The sequence below is a fragment of the Tachypleus tridentatus genome, chromosome 2, assembly GCF_004210375.1.
Source record: "Tachypleus tridentatus isolate NWPU-2018 chromosome 2, ASM421037v1, whole genome shotgun sequence".
NCBI lineage: Eukaryota > Metazoa > Arthropoda > Merostomata > Xiphosura > Limulidae > Tachypleus > Tachypleus tridentatus.
The window spans coordinates 40,242,374-40,265,145 of NC_134826.1; the positions used below are offsets into that span (position 1 = coordinate 40,242,374).

The window sequence follows — 22,772 nt, forward strand, 5'->3', positions numbered from 1 at the left end:
TTTGATGACTATTGTAAAGGATTAAACTTTGTCTTAAATACATGTTATTCTTAGTTATATGACTTAAATCACTTTCTAAATACTTATATTCATGTTAAAGTCATGAGCACTAACCTACTGAAATAAATAAACAACTAAGAACTTATCTGGCAATCTTTATTCTCTTCTACTTATTGATTATGGATGTAAGAGAGACTGTCCCTCTAAAACATTTAAAACTGCAAACTTAAGGTTCAATCTTAAAATCTTCAGTTCCAACAACATACTACGTATTTTCACACTATAGCTATTCCTCATGTTTAAGATTTTGCACATGCCACTAATCTTGATATATCTTTCACTTAAAACACGTCTCAATGTTAAACAAACTACAGCGTGATGTAATTATCATGTGACAATAACCTTCCACTAATGCGAGGTCGATACATTCTCCATATGCTATAGATCCCCCATAAGCATTTGTACTCAAAATTAACTTTATTCTTAAATGAGACAAAAAATACTGTGCAGTGGCATGTGGTAGAAAGAGCAGTTAGATGTGCAGAGTGGTAAGTTCCTATTGGAAATCCATCATCAGAAAAGAAAAAGGTTAACATTTGAAACAATATCTTTATCACTCTTCACATTATAGCTAGAATCCCATATTAATGTGGTGGAAGGGTCAGTGAAATTGCAAAAACCTATATGTACTATCTTCAAAGAAAGTGACTGAATCCATAGTGTCTTTGACTAGAAGGGCAACAGTCTCAAGAAACTACATCCATCTAAGGCAAGGTATATTTTTGCACAGATGTAAATAGGAAAGAAGAAAAGCTAAGTCAGTGTGTTACAGGGGCAGGAAGGAAAGGACATGACAACTGACCATTTGCATACAACCAGTCAGTTGTACGTAAGGTGTAGTGTGGCTAAGGAAATAATAAGACTGTGCAGTTTGGTATGTGTTCTGCTGTATCAATGACTCACTATACATTACAGGAACAGGGATGACAATCCTCTCCTGTCAAAGGAGAAGAACACACTGTTCCATATGGCTAGACAAACAACTCAGAAATTGGATACACAAAAGGAAAACCTTGACTAAACTGATATTTACACTCTTGCTCTACTTTGTACTGCAAAGTGCTTCCCACTCAAACTCTCTATGGAGGGATTACACAGTTAGGAACTCTTCAAGTGGACTACTTCAGCAGCTAATAACTGGCAAGTGGTAAGGATCTTCTGTGCTCCACTCAATGACCAGGGAAGAATAAGCATTGAAGAGACACCAAAGAAGTGCTCAGACCTGAGTAAGACCAACGCCCGTAAAGGCTTTCACTGGAGAGAAGGCAGTAGGTTACTGCAAAACATAATCTGAAAAGCTGTCATGCACAAGACAGGGAAATGGGTAGATACTCCCACTGTGTTGGCTGTTTTTCATGTTAGTCCATGAAAGGTATGGAATGGACAATGATATGTATATGTACAAATACACACACACATGTACACCAACATAATACTATTATGGAAAACCTCATCTCAACAGAGGCACCTAAAGAACTAGGGTGAATGGGTTTAACACTTTCTTGATACAGGTTTAAGGTAGTAAGTACACCATATAAGGCAGTAACTGACACTAGATGAGTGAAAAGAAGTGAATCAAATAAGAATAGAAATGGGTAAGGAAATAAAGGAGACACCCATCCGATGGTAAGCATAATAGAGAACAGTGACTGGTGGGAGATAATGGTAGATGAAGTTATTGGGCACAGTTCACATTCTAGTCTGGAGAATATTATTCGAGAGTCATGAAAGTGTGAAGTCAGAGAATGGGATACATGACAGATCAGATGTAATGAAATATTATGCAGCCTGCATATTTCTCCATCACAGGAGAAATATGTGATCCTGATGAGTCAAAAATTCCATCCATTTGGCACAAAAGACAAGGAGTCCCTGGAGAAAAAGAAGAGTCCCATGGCAAAAAAAAGAAAAAAATTATCACAGGAACCCTGAAACCTATATGTGCTCAAGCTGGACAAAAAAAAGATAGTCAGAAGTATGATTATAAAGAGCCAAAACTGACAAAAAAAAATAAAAATAGAAGAGAAGAAATAATCTTTCTCTCAAGCCTCTAAAGTCATAGGAAGAAACAAATAGTCAAGAAACAGAATCAAGGATGATCTCTGAAACTAAGTACCACCTGAGGCACCTAATGCATAAGATAAGATTTACTATGATCACAAGCAGGAAGGAGAAGAAAATAGGTTCTGGGAGAGATGGCATAACCAAGAGACATATGGTTCAAACAAGTACTGTTTACAATTTTGTTGTTTAATATTAAGGTTCCAATTTCACAAAGGGATCAAAGGAGGTGGAAAGTGAATGAAGAATGATTGGAACAAAGTAGTAAGAACAGTGGAGAAAAAGATGAAACCATAGCAGAAAATGGTCCAAAACCAGTTAATGAAGTCACCCAATAGCCTGTTATGGTAGAAACTGACAGCCCTTTGTTAAACTATGAAGTAAAAAAAGCCAAAAAGTGGGTAAAAGAAGAGCAACTTGGTAGGAGAGAGAGTGGTGGACAGAACAGCAGCAAAAAAACATTGAATTGTCATTAATAGAAGGGTCATATAAATGGGATGAAAAAAGATTGGTACAGTTGGAGAAACCTAAATGATGAGAAGAAGATCAAACAAATTATGTATCTGAAGACAAAGGAGTAAAACTCCTGGATGAAAGAGAAACATAGGTCATTATAGCTAAGGGTACTAAAAAACAAAACAAAAACAGACGAGATCAGTTCTGACTGAGAACTTCTGCAGCCAGAGAAACTGGGTGAGGTACTGGGGATCAAAAGAGGAAACGTTCAGAATAAATAAAAGTGATGAAGTTACTGATAATTGGTGTCCTCAAATGGGAGAAGATCCAGTGAAAGATCTGAAATGGGAAGAATCCTATCCAACTGAGAGAGGTGATCTTCCACAAAGTTCAAAGTCCATGGGATACAACAGACAGTCAGACAAACCATATGTGAGCCCAAAATGGAAATTGTAACAACTGGAAGCAAATGTCCCCAGAGTGAGTCCCACCATGATGACTGGTATGGGAAACAAAGTAGAATTGTCAGAACTAATCATAACTAAGTGATTTACAAGATGAGGTAGGAAATAGGAATGCATCTGATGGGTAATCAAGAGTTAAATAATGTTGACGTGCAATGTACATTTCCCATGAAACAGCCCCTGAAAATATGGAGTCATCCAGAGACATGCCACAAGTTGTATAAAGTGAAAGTGTTGTAGATGTGTTACTGACACCAGAATTGAATTTTTTAAAGTAGCTTGTACTGAACTAACTACATCAATGACTTGCACTGTATGAAATCAATGTATACAAACATTAGTTCTTCTGATATAAATCTTTTTAAGACCCATACATCCATACAAGCAAAATTATATTGTTTACACATAATTGAATACTATATATAATGCCTTTATCAAGTAATGTACACCTCCATAAAGGTTTTTTTCATATACTATAAATCCTGTAACAAGGCCACAAAAGCTATACATTCTTATATTTTCATCAATCATGCTGTTGGCAGTGCTTTCAATCTGTACTCAGGTCAGTTACTCACCAACACATGCACTAGATAATGTATATCATAGAAAATGGTACCACAGTGTACTAAAAAGTTACTTGAAATGTATTATATCATTGGTTAGCGCTCAGATGCTTAAGTGAACAGTGGAAGTTAGAAATCATTATAAAGAAAAAAAAAACAACACAATCTAGAACAAAAATGCCATTGATACCTATAGTTTCAGCTCCTGTCTTTCTTTAGTACTGTTGTACTTAGAAATTAAATTACACATTATTGAAAATAGTATAGTATTACAAAATACACCAACAGAAATGTATGAATGGAAAAAGACATAACATGGAAAGAAGGAGCTTGGAAAATACACATACATAACATACTCTGAGAAATTAGGTAAATCAAAGTGTTTATACATTATAACAATACACAAGAAATGTAAAATTTGTATTATAATACTTGTATTAACATGTTGGCTCCCATACAACCCACTGGTGAGTTGTGCTCTATTTTCTTTTTAAAGGGCCACTCGGACCTAATGGTTACATAAACCAATGAGAGTGTGACATCAGGACAACATTTCCTTTCTGGACCCTGAAAAGTATTGACAAAATAGGCTTGGGAGCCAACATGTTAATAACAATAGATTCAGTTAGCATGAAAAAAATAGCCTTGTACCAGAATAAACATGTACGACATAACAACTGGAAAAGTCAACATTTATTTGAGTGTTCCTATACTGAAATTTAAATTTAAAAAATGTATGCAATAATAGTGCAACAATTCATGCATATCCTGTAATACAGAAAGAATTAATGGGAAATAACATCAGCCACAATTATCAGTAATGACCATAAATTAAAATAGTGTAGTGTATGCATAAAATGCTACAAAACATGTAATATATTTTATTCCAATAACAGAAGTGCACGTCCTCACACAAAATAAAATTAACTACTGTAATGTTAGCTAAAATAGTTTGTCTATTATATTATTCAAATTACATAGGTGTAGCATATTTTTAAGAAGCTGGAATAATCACTGCATGGGTCACACTCACCTTCCATTAGTTGCATTTTCTAATTCAATTACATAGTGTAATCTTAAAAGCATAAAATATGTCAAAGAAAGTGATTTTTTAAACTAAAGGTATGTACACTAGTGCTAGTTGTACAGTTAAATAAGTTTCAAACAAAAAGGTGTTTGAATATATATTAAATATTTCTTACTTTGACTTTTATTAATAAATAACTATGAAAACGGAAATGATTTCCTAGTTCCTATTATAAATAAAAACAAACACATAATTTTACTTTAAAAATGTAATAATTTCTACTTTTGCTGTTCTGTACACAAATATTCTGATTTTATTTTCAATTTAAGTTACTAGAGTAATCTACCAAATGTTTTAATACTATATCACAGTACTTCAAATGCTGTATTAAAACGTTAATTAATATTAATTTACATTAGTAAGAGTATTATTAGAGATGATAGCATTAAACAAAACAAAGTTAACTCACAAACTATATTTCATCTTTACAATCACATTAGCACTGCCCAAAACTGTTAAGTTATGCCTTTTTTTAAAAGAACACGTTTATCGTACTGATATTACATAAGTGATTCTAGTAACAAAATTGAAAAATTTTGATTGTACATTTTTGAGGTCTAATACTACCCTTCCTACGTTCGTGTAGGTTAGGCAGTTAAAATCACGTTACCAAGTTTCACTACGCAGAGCGTTAGTCTTTCAGCTTACCAAGTTCGCTACCATCTCCCTTTGTTATGGCAGCCTTTCACATTTTTATTTAAAATGTGCAAGAATAAGACAGTCTTTAACACTTACCATAACTATCGGAAACAATTAATACATTTTTAACAAACAAATGATGTTCCTAGATTTGATATTTAGTTCCTAAGCACGATTTATTTCCCTCAATAAAAAACTCATCGCACTCGTAGTGAGATTTAATTTAAATAAGGAATATTGTATTTGATAATATTTTGGTTACAACACAGTCTTGCCAGGTGTGTTCTACCTGCAAAATTAAATTTTGGTTTAGAACCAACTCAAAAAATAAATAAAGTGATATCAAGTTTCTTGCACTTTTACAATAGTAAAACGGATGAAGTGCTCTTTGATATCACGACTTATTTAGAAAAGAGCAATAAAGCAAATAGCGTTGAATCATTACCAAAATTGACTCATAGGTCAGTCAAATTTTTGAGCAAGGTGAGAATCGCAGACTAGCAGTATATTGAGTGTCGACAATATCATATTGTTTGATCCCACCTTAATCCAAGAATCTTTAAAAAAAATCTGCTTTTAAATGTATTTTGCATGATCGCAAATTGTTAAACGTTGATTTATATGAACCAAAATACAAGAAGCCCCACGAAACCACCAGTAAATTGTTTATGCAAATACTCAAAACTGCATATGATGTATTCACATTACAAAAGTTCACAAACAAACTCGAATTAATATAGTAATATTTTAACTAGTACAATTACAGGTGTTTAAGGCCCTCGACTCTAAATCTCAGGCAGACAGTCTTTGTATAGCTTTGCGCAAAATTCCGAACAAACAAACGGTAGACATGTATCTCAGAACGGCTTGTATGGGTATTAACACTTTTACTAATAATAAAGCGGAGAACAACGTTTGGACCTTCTTAGGTCATCTTCAGTAAATTGTGAATACAAATACTCAAAACAGCATATAATGTACTCATTTTAAAAAGTTCAAAAACAAATTCGGATTTATATAAGGAAAATGACCCAAGAAGGTCAAAACGTTGTTTTCTGCTTTATTAGTAAAAGTGTTAATATCCATACCAGCCGTTCTGAGATATATTTTTCTTCAAGTGGATTTCTCGTCATCACGAAAAACAAACAGTAGTGTGTCTTGCGGTTAAAACAACCTGCAGGGCAGACACACTTTACGTTATTAATTTAACAGAAGCGCTTATTTCCGAAATTGTGTGTAAATAATAAACAAGTAAACACACGCTAAATACGACAATGGCAGCCGTGATGTAGAATCACATCTACCTTGTTTAGTTATATAAAGATGTTTTAAACTTTTTCCTTTATTCAGAATTTGTAAAGATCTGGGCTAGAATGTTGTTAATAATAACTTGCTCTAGTTGCTTTATTACTTTGTTCTATATAGTAGATAAAGTTTATTCTGCCAGAGAGAATATTTTAGTAACATGTATTATCCATCTTGAAAGAATCAAGATACTTTTATTTTTTTGCCCTCCGAATTGATATTGTCTCCACATGAAACAAATAATAAGTGCTGAAAGAAAACAATGGTTGCGAGGTGGCGCTGTCGACTGGACAAATAAATTAAGTTTATTTAAAATCAGACACATCTTCTCGGTTAAATTATATTAATCATCATGTTTTAGTTCTACAAATAACAGTCTCCAGAGTGTGAAAGTTTTAGAACTAAGAACAACCTCATACATTCGACTATAATCTTCTATACGGAGCAACTTATGCTGCGTTTTCTATTTGTTTATCAAATAAGGAAAACTTTTTATTTTTACCAACTTTGTCCAATTTCATTATTTTACAAAAACACTAAGCAAGCACAGTTAGCTTTTCCAACTCAGAATCTCTCTTCTTATTTCCTGAACGAATCTGCAATTATCCATTTACCTTCATGATGTTATAATTACACGTAAATTCAAAAAAACTTTACAGATATGAATAAAAACCTTATAACCCGAGGGCTTTCGAAAGGTGAATAAAAAATTCGAAAATTCTCAATTTGCCCCTAAAGAAGAAAGGCCCACCTTTCGAAAGTGTTCAGGCTATGGGGTTTCTATTCATTTTTATCCATTTATCTGATACTTGTCGGGAAATCATTGGCTCTTACTTGAAAATACCACACTGCATTATTAGATAAACTATTCTGATTATCACATATAAAGCTGGCAGCTTCAATTTAGTACACTTAAGTCACAAACATTTGGAAAGGTGTTACCTAAACATATTTTGAGTTACTTACAAGTAGTGGACAAAAAAGTGCCTCCTCTAAAAATGTTGTTAACTTGTATCTTTTATTAGATAACAGAAAAAAACGAGACTGTTCAAATATGATTTTAAATTCTAATTTTAACAACGGCTTTCGTAAATATCTGAACTTTTCATAATTTTAGTTACATTTGCTAAAAGAGTGTTGTACATCTGTTGTAGTTTATTAGCTCTTCTTATTACAGCTAGCCTACAAAATGATCAAACAAGTTTCTCTGCGGTTATGAAGTCGTTAAAAGATATCTTAGAAATAAGAAAACTAATGTTATGGAATGACCAGGTCAAATACCTGATATCAATCAAACTGAAAATGTGTGAGCTGAGTTAAATTGATTAACGAAAGGTCGAAAGCCAAACACGGAAGACGAACTTTTTGAAGTATTTAAAGAGGGATGACAGTCAATCACTCAGGAATATCTGCACAAAGTCATTGAAATCATGACACTTCGATGTGAAGCAGTACCGAAATCCAAGGGAATGATGACTAAATATTAACTTGTGAAACTGGTTTGTGTTATTTTGAGTTTAATTTTTATGTTCGATTATTGCAAAGAAACTTGTTTGATCATTTTGTAAGCTAATTGGAGTAAGAAGAGCCGAGAAGCTACAGCACGTGTACAACACGTTTTGTTAGAAAATGTAACTAAAATAATCCGTTTAAAGAAAGATAAATATTCTGGACTTACGAACTGATTTTGGTAATATCATTAAAGATGTTCCAAGTAAATAATTATGATACTCTGTATCCCATTTAAAGCGTTTCACTCAATGCTCTTTATGGCATTTCATTTGTGATGAGTTACGTACCTTGTAATTATTAATTGGCTTCTGTTTGTTTGTTTGTTTTGGAATTTCGCACAAAGCTACTCGAGGGCTATCTGTGCTAGCCGTCCCTAATTTAGCAGTGTAAGACTAGAGGGAAGGCAGCTAGTCATCACCACCCACCGCCAACTCTTGGGCTACTCTTTTACCCACGAATAGTGGGATTGACCGTCACATTATACGCCCCCACGGCTGGGAGGGCGAGCATGTTTAGCGCGACGCGGGCGCGAACCCGCGACCCTCGCATTACGAGTCGCACGCCTTACGCGCTTGGCCATGCCAGGCCAATTTGCTTCTGATATTTTCATTACAGTACATTTTAAAAGTAATAATCGCGACATATCATGTTGCCATAAAAATAGTTTTCCTAGTAAAGATCAGGGCTTCTTTATTAATACTTCTTTAACTAGGTTAAGTCTCGATGTAAAAATTCGTAATTGAGTCTGAAACGAGATGAAAAAAAAATCAGCAAATGTTTGGTATGTTTCCAGAAAGTTTTAAAATGTAATTTAGACAGTTATAATACAACTTAACATGGATAGAGTGTTTCGTATTAGTTAAATATTCGTATTTTGTTTTTACGGTAAATCTACTAAGACAATCTGTCGCTGTCCGTAATTTTGAAATATTGATCAGAGGTAAGACAATCAACCAACAACACCATTCCACCCACCATCTACATTAAGAAATTGATTGTCACTGTTATAACAAACAAACAGCTTAAAGTTATTGCACAGATTCGAACTCGGTTCACCAACCCCGAAATCAGAGAACTCTAATACAGGGCCAACCCACGCCCCAATATTAGTTACGATATCAATAATATTCCAAAATTCGTCACTTCGTTGTAATATAAAAATGTTCTTTTTTTTCAACCTTCGCTTTCAGCAAAATATTAAATTATTTACCAAGTGTTTATGATGCTAAATTTCAAGTTAAGGCTGCTAAGCACTAGATAAATAGGAATCTCAATGTAGCTACTAATCATGAATGCAAAATTTGTTATTCGGTGATATAAACCAAAGTTTTTTTAGCTTTACTCTAACCTTTCCGTAAAAATAAGTTTAAAAGCTAGTTTTTGAAGTCAACTATTGAAAGTTTCAAATAAGTGTCTAAAGTTCTCGAATAAAGCTATGATTAATAGAAGAAAAAAAAAGGTAAACAGTTGTTAAAGTATCAGTATGTTGTGTAGTTTAACACCAACGTGATAATATACAGACCTTTCTTTTTATTTATGTATTTTTCGTTCATTCTTGAATGATTTCCAAACATGCTCGCCCTTTCAGACTTGGGGGCGTTATAGAGTGACGATCAATCCTTTCAGTCTGTTTGTTTTGGAATTTCGCACAAAGCTACTCGAGGGCTATCTGTGCTAGCCGTCCCTAATTTAGCAGTGTAAGACTAGAGGGAAGGCAACTAGTTATCACCACCCACTGCCAACTCTTGGGCTACTCTTTTACCAACGAATAGTATGATTGACCGTCACATTATAACGCCCCCACGGCTGAAAGGGCGAGCATGTTTGGTGCAACCGAGATTCGAACCCGCGACCCTCGGATTACGAGTCGAACGCCTTAACACACTTGGCCATGCCGGGCCCCCTTTCAGTCGTGGGGGAGTTATAAAGTGACAATCAATCCCACCATTCGATGACAAAAGAGTAGCCCAAGAGTTGGCGGTGTGTAGTGAAGACTAGCTGCCTTCCCTCTAGTCTTACATTGCTAAATTAAGGACGGTTAGCGCAGATAGCCCTCGTGTAGCTTTGCACGAAATTCAAAACCAAACCAAAATCACTTTCATACTTAAAATAGCGCTTTTTGTGTTCTACTTATTTATCTACTTAAATATATATATTCATTAAAATACATTATGACGTATACAGTGTATATCGTAAGATGACACTATATTGACGTATTTATAATTACACAATGATTGGAGAAATAAGATATCATTGTTTTGAACCACGAAAATCATAGCTTCAATCACATAACCCAGTCTGTTGGACAACAGTAACCTTGTGCTTGGCGAGGCCTAATCAGCTTGACGCAGTTGATAATAACTTGCATTTATAAAAACTACCGTGAAAAATTTAGCGCTATTTATATGAAGCTAAACATCAAGTTGTTATCTGTGAAACACTGTTTGCACGAGAAATGTGGTGTTACGTTTAAATGGTATTTTCTCATCGAGTTAAGACCCATGGAAAATTTAACGTCTTTTACGTTGATAGTAATTATTTGGGGAAAGGCGAGACAGGAATCTCTAACAATATACTATGCCATAGGGAAAAAAACAAAACAGAAAACACCAAAACAAGCGAAAAAAGTGTCTAAAAATGGTGAAACGTGATGTAGACGTTTGTTTTACCAATCTTAAAGTTTTTTTTACTGTGCCATAGAAAGCATACAAACCATGTGTTAAGTGTTACGCAAACTATGTATCAAATCCTTAACAACGCAGTTAAACTGAATATTTTCATTTACTTGAAAACTTATACAGAAGTACGAAACGTTCTTCTGATATATTCATTTAATTTTGTGTTTTTTCCTATAATGAATCCTATATAGATTCACAAGTCATTGTTACCAGTTTTGTAGGCGAAATAAAATTTGACTCATACTAGGGGTAGGGCGCTTCAAATAAACACACTAAACTATATCAACACACGCACGTATATAATATGAATAGAAATAAACAGCACAACGCTTCCCAAAATGACCAAGTCCGTATGCATTAAAGTATGGGAAGTACAGTGGCGTGTTTAGGTAGGGGCTAGAGGGGGCTCAACCCCAGGGCTCATGGTCTTAAATGGGGGCCCAATGATAATTTTATTCTATGTAAAATTACATGGGATGTAGGATCCGCAACAATTATCAGCCCCTGGACTCACACAACCTTAAATCCGCCACTGGGGGAGATAAGAATCCGAACACTTATTTGCCACGACATTGTGCAAGCTCGTGACTTTTACTGTTCACAGAATATTACTCAGGTCTTCTCTAGTTTAAAATTTATTTCTATTGGCTATCTCCATGGAGGATGAATGGACATCAACCTGTTGACTGCCAAGTATTTCAGCTGCTACAGCAGCTCCTATGCCGGGTTTTTCCAGCAAAATTTGTAATTTTTAAAACAAAGGAAATAAGCAACAAATACTATTTTTTCTCTAAGCCAAACTTATAGTAGTACAAAAAATGAAGAAATATGTACAAAACATGAAAAAATAACTCGTCTGTGGCACTATGTTACCCTTCGGCTTGGACGAGTTATCTCGTCTACGACACTGAACAGGTTAAAGTTTATGTTTATTACATATCATAAACATTACACAATATAAAGGTTTTATTGATTGCATACCGCTCAAAGCAAAACTGCACAATAGGTTATCTGCCCTGTGCCCACCGCAACAATCAAACACCGATTTTAACGTTGGAAACCTTCAAGCTTACCGCTGATGCACATAAGAGGCAATATTTTATTTAAATTTAAATGAACTTCAAGAAGTTCTGTGTTATTTAAAATATTTTTTCTATAAGAGCTTTCGGTAGAAATTCTATATTTTTTTTTACGTATTATTATAATATCTTCGATAACACAGTAAGTAGTAGTGGTTGAAATTCCCAGCCAAAAGTACCACCTTATGGTAAGTATTAGATTAGATGCACGTATTCATACTATAGAGAAAACAGTATCCCCTCGTGGACTGTTGAAACTTAATATAATTAGATATGCCTGCAATCAGAAGTTGTCTAAGCATAATAACGTTTATTAAAGTTTAATCCAATTTAATCTCAGATTACAGCTAAACGTTCACCTCATTTCCGGGGTAGTTTTATTTATAGAAAAAGAAACACACCAAAACTAATAAACAATGCCAAGTGTTACTTTGTGCAAAAATAGTAGGTTTTTTTCTTTTTTTTACGTGAAGAGTAAATAGGTAATAAAACATTCTGAATATATGCTATTAAAGTAGTATGTTTTGCAAAACAAAACAAAAACTAAACATAACAGGAATTTAGTTTGAAAGAAGAGAAAGCAACATTATATAAGCATGTTATTCCAAATTGAAGGGAAAGTTTGTTTGTTTTTTGTTTTTCACGCAAAGCTACACGAGGGCTAGCCGTCCCGAATTTAGCAGCGAAAGACTAGAGAAAAGGCAGCTGGTCATCACCACCCACTGCCAACTCTTGGGCTACTCTTTTACCAACGAATAGTGGGATTGACCGTAACATTATAACGTCCCCACGGCTGAAAGGGCGAGCATGTTTGATGTGACGGGGATTCCAACCCGCGACCTTCGGATTACGGGATCGATTTCCCCTGACATCAAACATGCTCGCCCTTTCAGCCGTTGGGATGTAATAAAGTTATGGTCAATACAACTATTCGTTCATAAAAGAGTAGCCCCAAAGTTGCCAGCGGGTGGTGATAAATCAAGACAAGCGTTCCCTCTCGTCTTACGCTGCTAAATTAGGGTCGAGTAGCGCAGATAGCCTTCGTTAGCTTTGCGTAAAATTGAAAAACAAACAATTTATCTCATAAGTCAGCATGAACAGATCTCATAAAGAAAGAGGTTATACTTTCCACACAACCATAACTGCATGAAAGAAGCATATTTTTGAATATAATCAACTCTGTTTAAAAGTACGACGGAATAAACAAAAACCACCATCTATATTTCTTTCCATCTATCTGTTTCATGCATATGGAATGCCAACTACAGGAATTCAGCTTACTTAACCCTAACTGTTCCATGTTACTGTTTTTATATTTCATCAAGATCACCTATCCACCCATCCCTCCACATGCACATCCTTGCATGGCTATAAGCAGTGTGTCTGTGTTTTCTTATAGCAAAGCCACATCGGGCTATCTGCTGAGCCCACCGAGGGGAATCGAACCCCTGATTTTAGCCATATAAATCCGTAGACTCACCGCTGTACTAGTGGGGGAGCTCTATAGGCAGTGAATAGCAGTTTTCTTTAAGTGTGGCACGAGTGAACTAAAACCCATATTTGCTCACAACTGTAAATCACAATTAAATTTCCCACTTGAATCAAAGTTACATGTGATAAACATTGTATCCCAACCGCTGTTTAGGTACTATTAGTCAGTATTTCTGCTTCTAAGACGTATTTTCTCATTCCATCACCATCATTTTAAAAAATAGGTAATTTTATTTGTCCTTAATGCGCGACATTATTTGTTTTTAGCCTAATAGTGTGAAATAAATAAATATATCACAGGCAAAGGAAGACTGTTTCATTTCGTTTTCTCTCCTTGTCTACGAAATAGAAGTATATAATTACGAGAGATCATACAAACAGTTACAATTAATAAAAATAAATACATTTTCGTGTCACTTAGACCAATGCTTGTGTATTGATAATTACATTAAATAACACTGAAAACAGGCATCGTCATTCTGGATGTGAAACACACACACACACACATAACTCCACTGTGAAACACACATATATATAGATATATACATAACTTCACTCACGATCGAACTTTTCATTGCAAGCCAGAGCTTTATCTTTGTGTTTCAATGGCATGTTTGATCCCTCAGATCGTTTTGAAGCGTTGCCACTAAAGATCTCTTGGGTTTTCGGCCTGGTCGAATTGACGGTCGAAACGGACGAGGTCGGGGATCTTGTGGCTATTTTCTCGTTGTTGGAATAAGCGAATGGCTTCACTTCTGCCGACCGTGGTGGATTTCCCTTTTTTTTAATAACAGGTGCTGAAGCTTGGTTATATTTGCCTAGATCAGTTCTGCTTCTCAACGTATCTTCTCGGGGCACAGGAGGATTGGGTAGGGATCCTCCAGATCCTTGAAATGCAAATGATCGATTTAGTGGCAAGTCACTGTCTACAGTATCCCCAACGTATTTATACTTTGCTGACTCAATGGGTAAGACACCTACATGTGAGAAAAATAATACAGTTTGGAATAACGAAGTAACGTAACATAACGTAAAAATACTTTAAATCCGGATACATAATTCTATAACAGTTATCATATCGACACAGAAATTCGCTAAATTGTGTTCCTAGTCTATTGCTGACCCCACCCTCCATCCACAGTGGCACACCGGTACGTCTGCGGACTTGCAACGCTAGAATCCGGTTTTCGATATCCGTGGTGGGAAGAGCACAGATAGCCCATTGTATAGCTTTTTGCTTAATTACAAACAAACAAATAAATACATCTTAATCTACTGAGTTGTGCTTAAAAGGTATCGAAACCCGATTTTTAGCTTTATAATCTTTCACATTTATCGCTGAGCCACTTGGTGGTGGGATGGGGGTGGAAATTTAAGATATACAAAGTTATACATTTAATTCTTGTTTCTTGATTTTTTTTTCAGACTTTTTAGATACTTCTAAGCCGTTTTTCAGCGAAATCCGATTGATTTAAGTTCACAGCACCAATAAAGTTTCCACAAAGAGACGAAATTATATAGGTATAAATTTTAACCAATATTGGCCTGGCATTGCCAGGCGTTTAACGCACTCGACCCGTAATCCGAGAGTCACGGGTTTAAATCCCCATCACGCCAAACATGCTCGCCTTTCAGCTGTGGGGGCGTTATAATGTGACGGTCAATCCCACTATTCGTTGGTAAAAGAGTAACCCAAGAGTTGGCGGTGAGTGGTGATGACTAGCTGCCTTCCCTATAATCTTACACTGCGAAATTAGGGATGGCTAGCGCAGATAGCCCTTGTGTAGCTTTGCGCGAAATTCAAAACAAGTCAAACTAACCACAATACCAACGATGACACTGATAAACAAATGCAAAAATACTACGTAAAGCGAATATTTCTTCCTTCTTGTTTTTCTTTTATTTAAAGGACTGCAATTTTATCAGCAGTGTGTTTCTCGGATAAAATATTAACAAGACCTGTTGCGCATGTCAGATCAGAAACAAAATTCATTGTTCTCTATGTTCAGTGTACGTGCATTCGTCCACAAACAAAACGCACACCTGTACAATTCTCATTGTCTGCAGAGTTCAGACACACAAATAACAGCAAATGCGCTGAGAGCGAGGCTTTATTTTTATCCGTTTTTAAATCAAATGGTTTGGTTTTGATTTGTTTTGAATCTGGCGCAAAGCTATTCGAAGGCCATCTGCGCTAGCCGTCCCAAATTTAGCAATGTAAGACTAAAGGGAAGGGAGCTAGTCATCAACACCCACCGCCAACTCTTGGGCTACTCTTTTACCAACGAATAGTAGGATTGACCGTTATCACATTATAACGCCCCCACGGCTGAAAGGGTGAGCATGTTTGATGTGACAGTGATTCGAACCCGCAACCCTTAGATTACAAGTCGAGTGCCTTAACTACCTGCCATGCCAGGCCACATTTTAAATCAAATCTGTTGTCGTTTTATTTGTTGTTGAATACATTTATCCCAAGGTACAAAGCCGATGGCCTTTGAATACATATAAATCTCGACTTGAAAGATATGAAGACCAGTCTGTCCCTGTATTATGAAACATGTTAGTCAAAAGAAAGTATGAAATTGTTTGGTAGGAAGCTTATTTAGTTACCAAAAAATATTATATTTTCTGAAATGTATATCTGTATTTCTTATTTCCAAACACAACCTTTAATTTTTAATGTAATATCTAACATTGTTACCAACAGTAGTTGAAATATGTGATCTTTTTTGGTCGATATTTCCTATAACAGACCCAGTAATTAACAGTCAACTTATATGTGTCCAATTCTATAAAGTTCTTACTATGTTATAATTTATCTTTATGCTGTCTTTAAAACGTGAGCTATCTCTGTTTAAATACATAGTGTGATAAAAAACTGTATTCTTTCGTATATGTAACACAAAACCAAAAGTTGTAGATCACTATGTGTTGTGATATCCAAAATAAAATCACTAATGAAAGATAAAAATTCAGTCACAAACGTATTAAAAATGTTTAAAAAAAAATATTGTGTTCGATTTAAATAGCTTTTTACTAGTCATCTATTAATAAATTCCAAATTAAAGATCTTGTTAAAAAAACATATACGAAGTTAACCGAAATATATTCAGCTACATTCATACAATGGTAAACATATATTTTGTTAATTTTACATACCAAGAATAGAATACAGATTTCATCTTGTCAACTCGCAAGTTTGCCATTTGTTTTTCCGATATCGTGACATAAAATTTTAAGAAATAACAAATTCACTTTGTAAAGAATTCATAAAGCTTTAGTTATTCCAACGAAAAGAAAATGCTTTATTAATACAGTAATAATCTAGTTGTTCATTTAAAAGATAAAAAAAAACTAACATAGGGAAAAGATTAATTTTCATATAATTTAACTATCCCCCAAAGTGCAACATCAAAAATAGTACTGTTAAACGGATGTAATGCCATACTAGTCACTGCAAAGAAACATAATTAACTTCTTAAGCAAATAAGTATGCGAATACATAATCGAATTCATAACTAAATCGTTAAGTGAATAAGTTAAGAAACATCAAATAAATGAAAGTATAAATGAATAACTTGGTATTAAATCCGTGTGAATCACATCCGAAATTCCTAAATCTAACAACAATATAATATCCTTAAGCATATGTCTCTACTATATCTAACTATGTGTGTTTACCTTTTTTTAACTAGGTCAGTTATGGTTGTCACATATATGCACGCGCACGACTACCTTCATAAAAATATCTTCAGCAGTGAAGTGTCAAATTATTGTTAAAACAGTTTTAAGACAAATGTCCACTTTGATTCTTGAACACGTGGCACTCTTAAAAATAGAAATACACCACTATTAACAAAGTTTGTAACAGGTAATAAGTGACATAACCTTTATCACAGACTGTCAAGAAGCTATTATTTGGTACTTTAACAAACGCAACTGAAGATATCAAGTTAAAATAAACGATGAAGTAATAGCAGCGCAATCTTTTAACTCACCACGTGAAAGCATATATTTCAATATGGCTGATTCGTACAAATATTTTAGTATTATTAGTCAGGGAAATAGTGTGGATCACGGAGATCAAACCACGTTGATTTGTACAAATATTTTAGTATTACTAGTCAGGAAAATAGTTTGGATCACGGAGATCAAACCATGTTGATTCGTACAAATATTTTAGTATTATTAGTCAGGAAAATAGTTTGGATCACGGAGATCAAACCACGTTGATTCGTACAGATATTTTAGTATTACTAGTCAGGGAAATAGTTTGGATCACGGAGATCAAACCACGTTGATTCGTACAAATATTTTAGTATTACTAGTCAGGGAAATAGCTTGGATCACGGAGATCAAACCACGTTGATTCGTAAATATTTTAGTATTACTAGTCAGGGAAATAGCTTGGATCATGGAGATCAAACTACGTTGATTTGTACGAATATTTTAGTATTACTAGTCAGGGAAATAGTTTGGATCACGGAGATCAAGTTATGTAGATTCGTACAAATATTTTAGTATTACTAGTCAGGGAAATAGTTTGGATCACGGAGATCAAGTTATGTAGATTCGTACAAATATTTTAGTATTACTAGTCAGGGAAATAGTTTGGCTCACAGAGATCAAACCGCGTTGATTCGTACAGATATTTTAGTATTACTAGTCAGGGAAATAGCTTGGATCATGGAGATCAAACCACGTTGATTCGTAAATATTTTAGTATTACTAGTCAGGGAAATAGCTTGGATCATGGAGATCAAACTACGTAGATTCGTACAAATATTTTAGTATTACTAGTCAGGGAAATAGTTTGGATCACGGAGATCAAGTTACCTTGATTCGTACAAATATTTTAGTATTATTGCTCATTGTTTGTTTGTTTGTTTTTGAATTTCGCGCAAAGCTACTCGAGGGCTATCTGCGCTAGCCGTCCCTAATTTAGCAGTGTAAGGCTAGTAGGAAGGCAGCTAGTCATCACCACTCACCGCCAACTCTTGGGACAGTCTTTTACCAACGAATAGTGGGATTGACCGTCACATTATAACGCACCAACGGCTGAGAGGGCGAGCATGTTTGGTGCCACCGGGAGTTGCTCATTGAATGAACTTGAATCACAGAGATGAAATTTTAGTTGATTTGTGGAAATATTTAACAAATAACAAGCAACTATAAAATTAATTTTATGGACCAAAGAATTGATGGTGTAGAAAAGCTGCGAAGAAAGCTTTAGTGTCATTTGTTTATTACGATCTCACCTCTTTTTCAGTAGTACACTAAACTGTCTTATTGAAATTTTAACTTCTCTGCACATTTTGTTGTTTTGAATAACGCACAAAACTGTATAATGGGTTATTTGTGCTCTGCCCACTATGGGTATCGAAATCAAATTTTTAGCGTTGTAAATCCGCAGACATACCGCTGTTCCACTGGCCGGTGAGCAGTTTTCATGATGGTGTACTTTAAAAATGATTTTGTTTTCAAAAATAATGACTTTTCAGCTACAGATGTAGCCAAGCGTTAAAAATTAAAGAACAGACCTAAATGTTCAATTCTTATACAGAAGCTACTAATGAGTCCAAAGTTGTACATATGCTTTATTATAGCTATAAAATTATCAATTCGATGTTAAAGCGTTTTCCAGATGTTTTCGTGAGACACGTAAATATCTGTTAATTACAATACTTCACATTTTATATTAACTTCGGTGTGGTTGATCTTTGTGTATGTGAAAAATGTGCTATTTATAACGTTTACATAGCACTGCTGATATAAGTTTATGTTGGTCTCAACACATTATGTTATTTAAAGGAATTTCTGTTTATTTATAGAACTCTTCTATCGCTGCTTATGTCAAACCTCTAAATTTAGATTGGAGAGTGACAATAATAAGGCATTATTTAAAACGCCTAATCTTTTTACAGTGTGGTGTTAGTTGCGTTTTTGTATGCAGAACTAACTCGACAACCAGGAACGGAATGAAAAACATCAGTGATTGCTGTTTATCATAATTTAAAAAACCAAAAAAAAAACTTGTATTAGAGCGACTCCAGCTTAGGAATGTAAAAACACGTACTTAACTTTTCTATTATATCTTTAGACTTATGTTGCTAACTTATGTGAGAGCATTGTACGAGAACAAAGTTTATACGAAGATATGCTCAAAAACCAGGTTTCACTCGTCACACAAATTACTTTATTTCTATACCTTCAAACTAAGCGCCAGGGAGGAACGTTATTCAAAGTCTGACGAATTTCAGTAACTTAATATCACAAAACATATAGATCAATTAATCATTCTCTGTTATGAAAACGTGAAGTGTCATAATGTGAATCAACGCCCCCTGTTAGTTCCCGCGTGCGTTTTCATTTCGGTGTACGTGTGTGTGAGGTAGGGGGGGGGGGTGATTCACAGCAAATAATCGAAGCTTTATGAATATTAACTTTTAACAACACTTTTCCCGTTTCGCACCAGACTTTCAGTTAAGTTGTTTTTTTTTCTTCTGGTTACTGTTAACAATTACAGAATCATAGACGAATAGTAAATCTCACTTGTGGAAAACTGGACTAAATATGACTAAACTTAGAAATAACCAAAGACCTCTCTTGTTTTGGAGGTTTCATTAACACTACTTTCTATGTTTACCATATATGATATATACATAATGTAGGCCTCGACAAATATTTTCATATCTAAGAACCAGCCCCCCAAACTCAAGAGGAAAATTTGCCCAACCTAACTTTACTATTGGTTGTACCAGGAAATGAAGGCTACATATATTTATTTAGTTTCACAGCAACGTATGCATGCTAACGACTACATTATATTAACAACCACTTGATAGTATTGCCTGAACTAATTGCCTTTGGTCTCGCATGAGCATTAATTCGCGCACTGATTAGTTGAATTGAGAGATAGAACAAAAAGGCACAAGGCTCGGCATGGCCAAGCGTGTTAAGGCGTGCGACACGTAATCTGAGGGTCGCGAGTTCGCATCCCCGTCGCGCTTAACATTGCTCGCCCTTTCGGCCGTGGGGGCGATATAATGTGACGGTCAATCCCACTATTCGTTGGTAAAAGAGTAGCCCAAGAGTTGGCGGTGGGTGGTGATGACTAGCTGCCTTTCCTCTGGCCTTACACTGCTAAATTAGGGACGGCTAGCACAGATAGCCCTCGAGTAGCTTTGTGCAAAATTAAAAACAAACACACAAACCTAAATAGTGGAAACTAACGCTAAAAATGTTAAGGATTCAGCTGAAAACATATTCCATAATGTCTCAAATGAACAATACATTTCTCATTCTTCCGGAATAATAACGTTAAAAATTTGATTTTGATAACTCATTGTGTAACGTTGTGTTTAACTAAAGATAGACAGCGTATTCTACCCTCCTCTCCCACGAGTAGCTCCTCGGTAAATCTGAAGATGTCTAACGTTAAAAACTCGGTTTAGATACTCATGATTGCCGTAGCACAAATAATCCATTGTGTAGTTTCGTGTTTAACATCAAATAAAATTTCTAAAACACAAAAAAAGAAGCTGGTTTGAGATCGAATAGAAAATAAACATTCCTCGGATCTAGAGACATTTGCTGAATGGTTTTGATCTCATCGGACCGATTCAGTCTTTGAGGAAAACGTGCATAATCTTTTAAAACCTAATCAACTCAGTACTAAAATAATTAAATTCCCCACGTATCCAGTGCCCATAAAGGTAGGTAGGCGATACAAGTTTTTCTACTTACCTTTTTCACCTCAGTGGCTCAACAGTAAGTTTGTGGGCTTATAACTCTACAAATCGGACTGCGCTACCTGTGGTTCACACAACATTGATATCCTATTGCGCTTAACAAGAAACAAAAAATAAAATATTCTACTTATAAAAGAACGAAATAGTAAATGAAAGATTTTTCCAGAATATGTATTTACTATCGATGATTAAATTTAATAATTTATTTTATTATCAAACGATTTGAAACTGTGCGTAGAATTGATTGAGGTAATCAATAATTTGGTTGAATGAAGGCACTCTTTCTGGTTTTTCTGTACCTTATAAATGTTTTGAGAACGTTTAATAGATGGCGCTACACTCAAATCTTATCAAAGGATTTTAACATCTAAATTATGAAGGTTAATGACTCTTCTCAAGGGTTTCCATTCCAGCAGTGTATGGGATATCATTGTCATAGTTTACGGTTATTTTAGTAGCGTTTTACTTGAGATATATAACAAAATATTTACACAAGATTATTAATTTTGTACTTCATTGAAAAATGTGTGTTTTCTTATAATAAAACCACATTGGGCTATCTGCTGAGTACACCAACGGGAATCGAATACCCTGATTTTAACGTTATAAATCCGAAGATTTACCGCTGTACCAGCGGGGAACTTTTAAAAATCACCGAATATATTTATTTATTTAATATATACTACCCCGAAAAAAACAAATTGGATTATAATTAAAATATATTTGTGAATTATACGATTTCATTTAGGCACGACTTAGTAATCCCCACCCAAGTGGTTCAGCGACAAGTCTGAAGGCTCATAACGCTAAAAATCGGGTTTCCATACCTGAGACGAGCACAACACGGATAGTTCATCGTGTAACTGTAGGCTTAACAACAAACAAAATAAATAATCACTACTCCAAAATCTGCAAATAAATGAAGAGTTTTTAAAATTATTGTTTTACTTTATCTCTGATCTTATACGCCCCTAGTGGTACAGCGGCATGTCTACAGGTTCGCTAGAATCCGGATTTCGATACCCTTGGGGGGCAGAGCATAGATAGCCCATTGTGTAGATTTGTGCATAATTACAAACAATAACTGATCTTATACATCTAAAACAACCAAACAAACCGATCTCACACACATTTATCTTTCCTAGTATTAGTAAACAGTAATTACAGAGTGATGATTTTGTAATGTAACTTCAAAAGAGAAACGTAAAAGTACTGTTTACATCTCCAACGAACGGCATTTACTCACAAAATGCCAGTCAGCACAAAGTAATAATATGTATTACCAGTGATATAAAACCTATACGACAAACCTCTCAAACTATGTACACATATATTCACTGTACTTTACGGTTTTTGTGTTGTTTTTTTTACGCACAAGGGTCCTATATGAAGTTCTTTAATTTTTTTTTACTTCACACAGTTTCGCAGGTAATTGTTTTAATTATAAACTTATCTATGCTGTATAAATATTACATTTAACAGTTTTTAGCATTCTATACATAATCTGTAGTTATTACTTCCAACTGTTTGAAGAAACCGAGTGATACTTATTGTTAAGATGTCCCAATAACACTTCTTGCTACATATCTCAACAGCATCTTTGTCCGTCTTCTTCTGGAAGTG

General features: G+C 34.9%; 1 protein-coding gene across 10 annotated transcripts in view; it reads right to left on the bottom strand.

Annotated features, from left to right (window-relative positions):
- Positions 1–22,772, bottom strand: part of LOC143241419 (cAMP-dependent protein kinase catalytic subunit 1-like) — a 168,916-nt gene that overhangs the window by 34,458 nt on the left and 111,686 nt on the right. For 9 of the 10 annotated variants that reach the window (XM_076484775.1, XM_076484779.1, XM_076484781.1 and 6 more), the window contains one exon: positions 13,956–14,372. In XM_076484775.1, the coding sequence (XP_076340890.1) occupies positions 13,956–14,372 (417 nt within the window). Of the gene's footprint in view, positions 1–13,955; positions 14,373–17,079; positions 17,204–22,772 lie in introns of those variants that run through there. The other variant, XM_076484783.1, reaches the window with a different exon arrangement.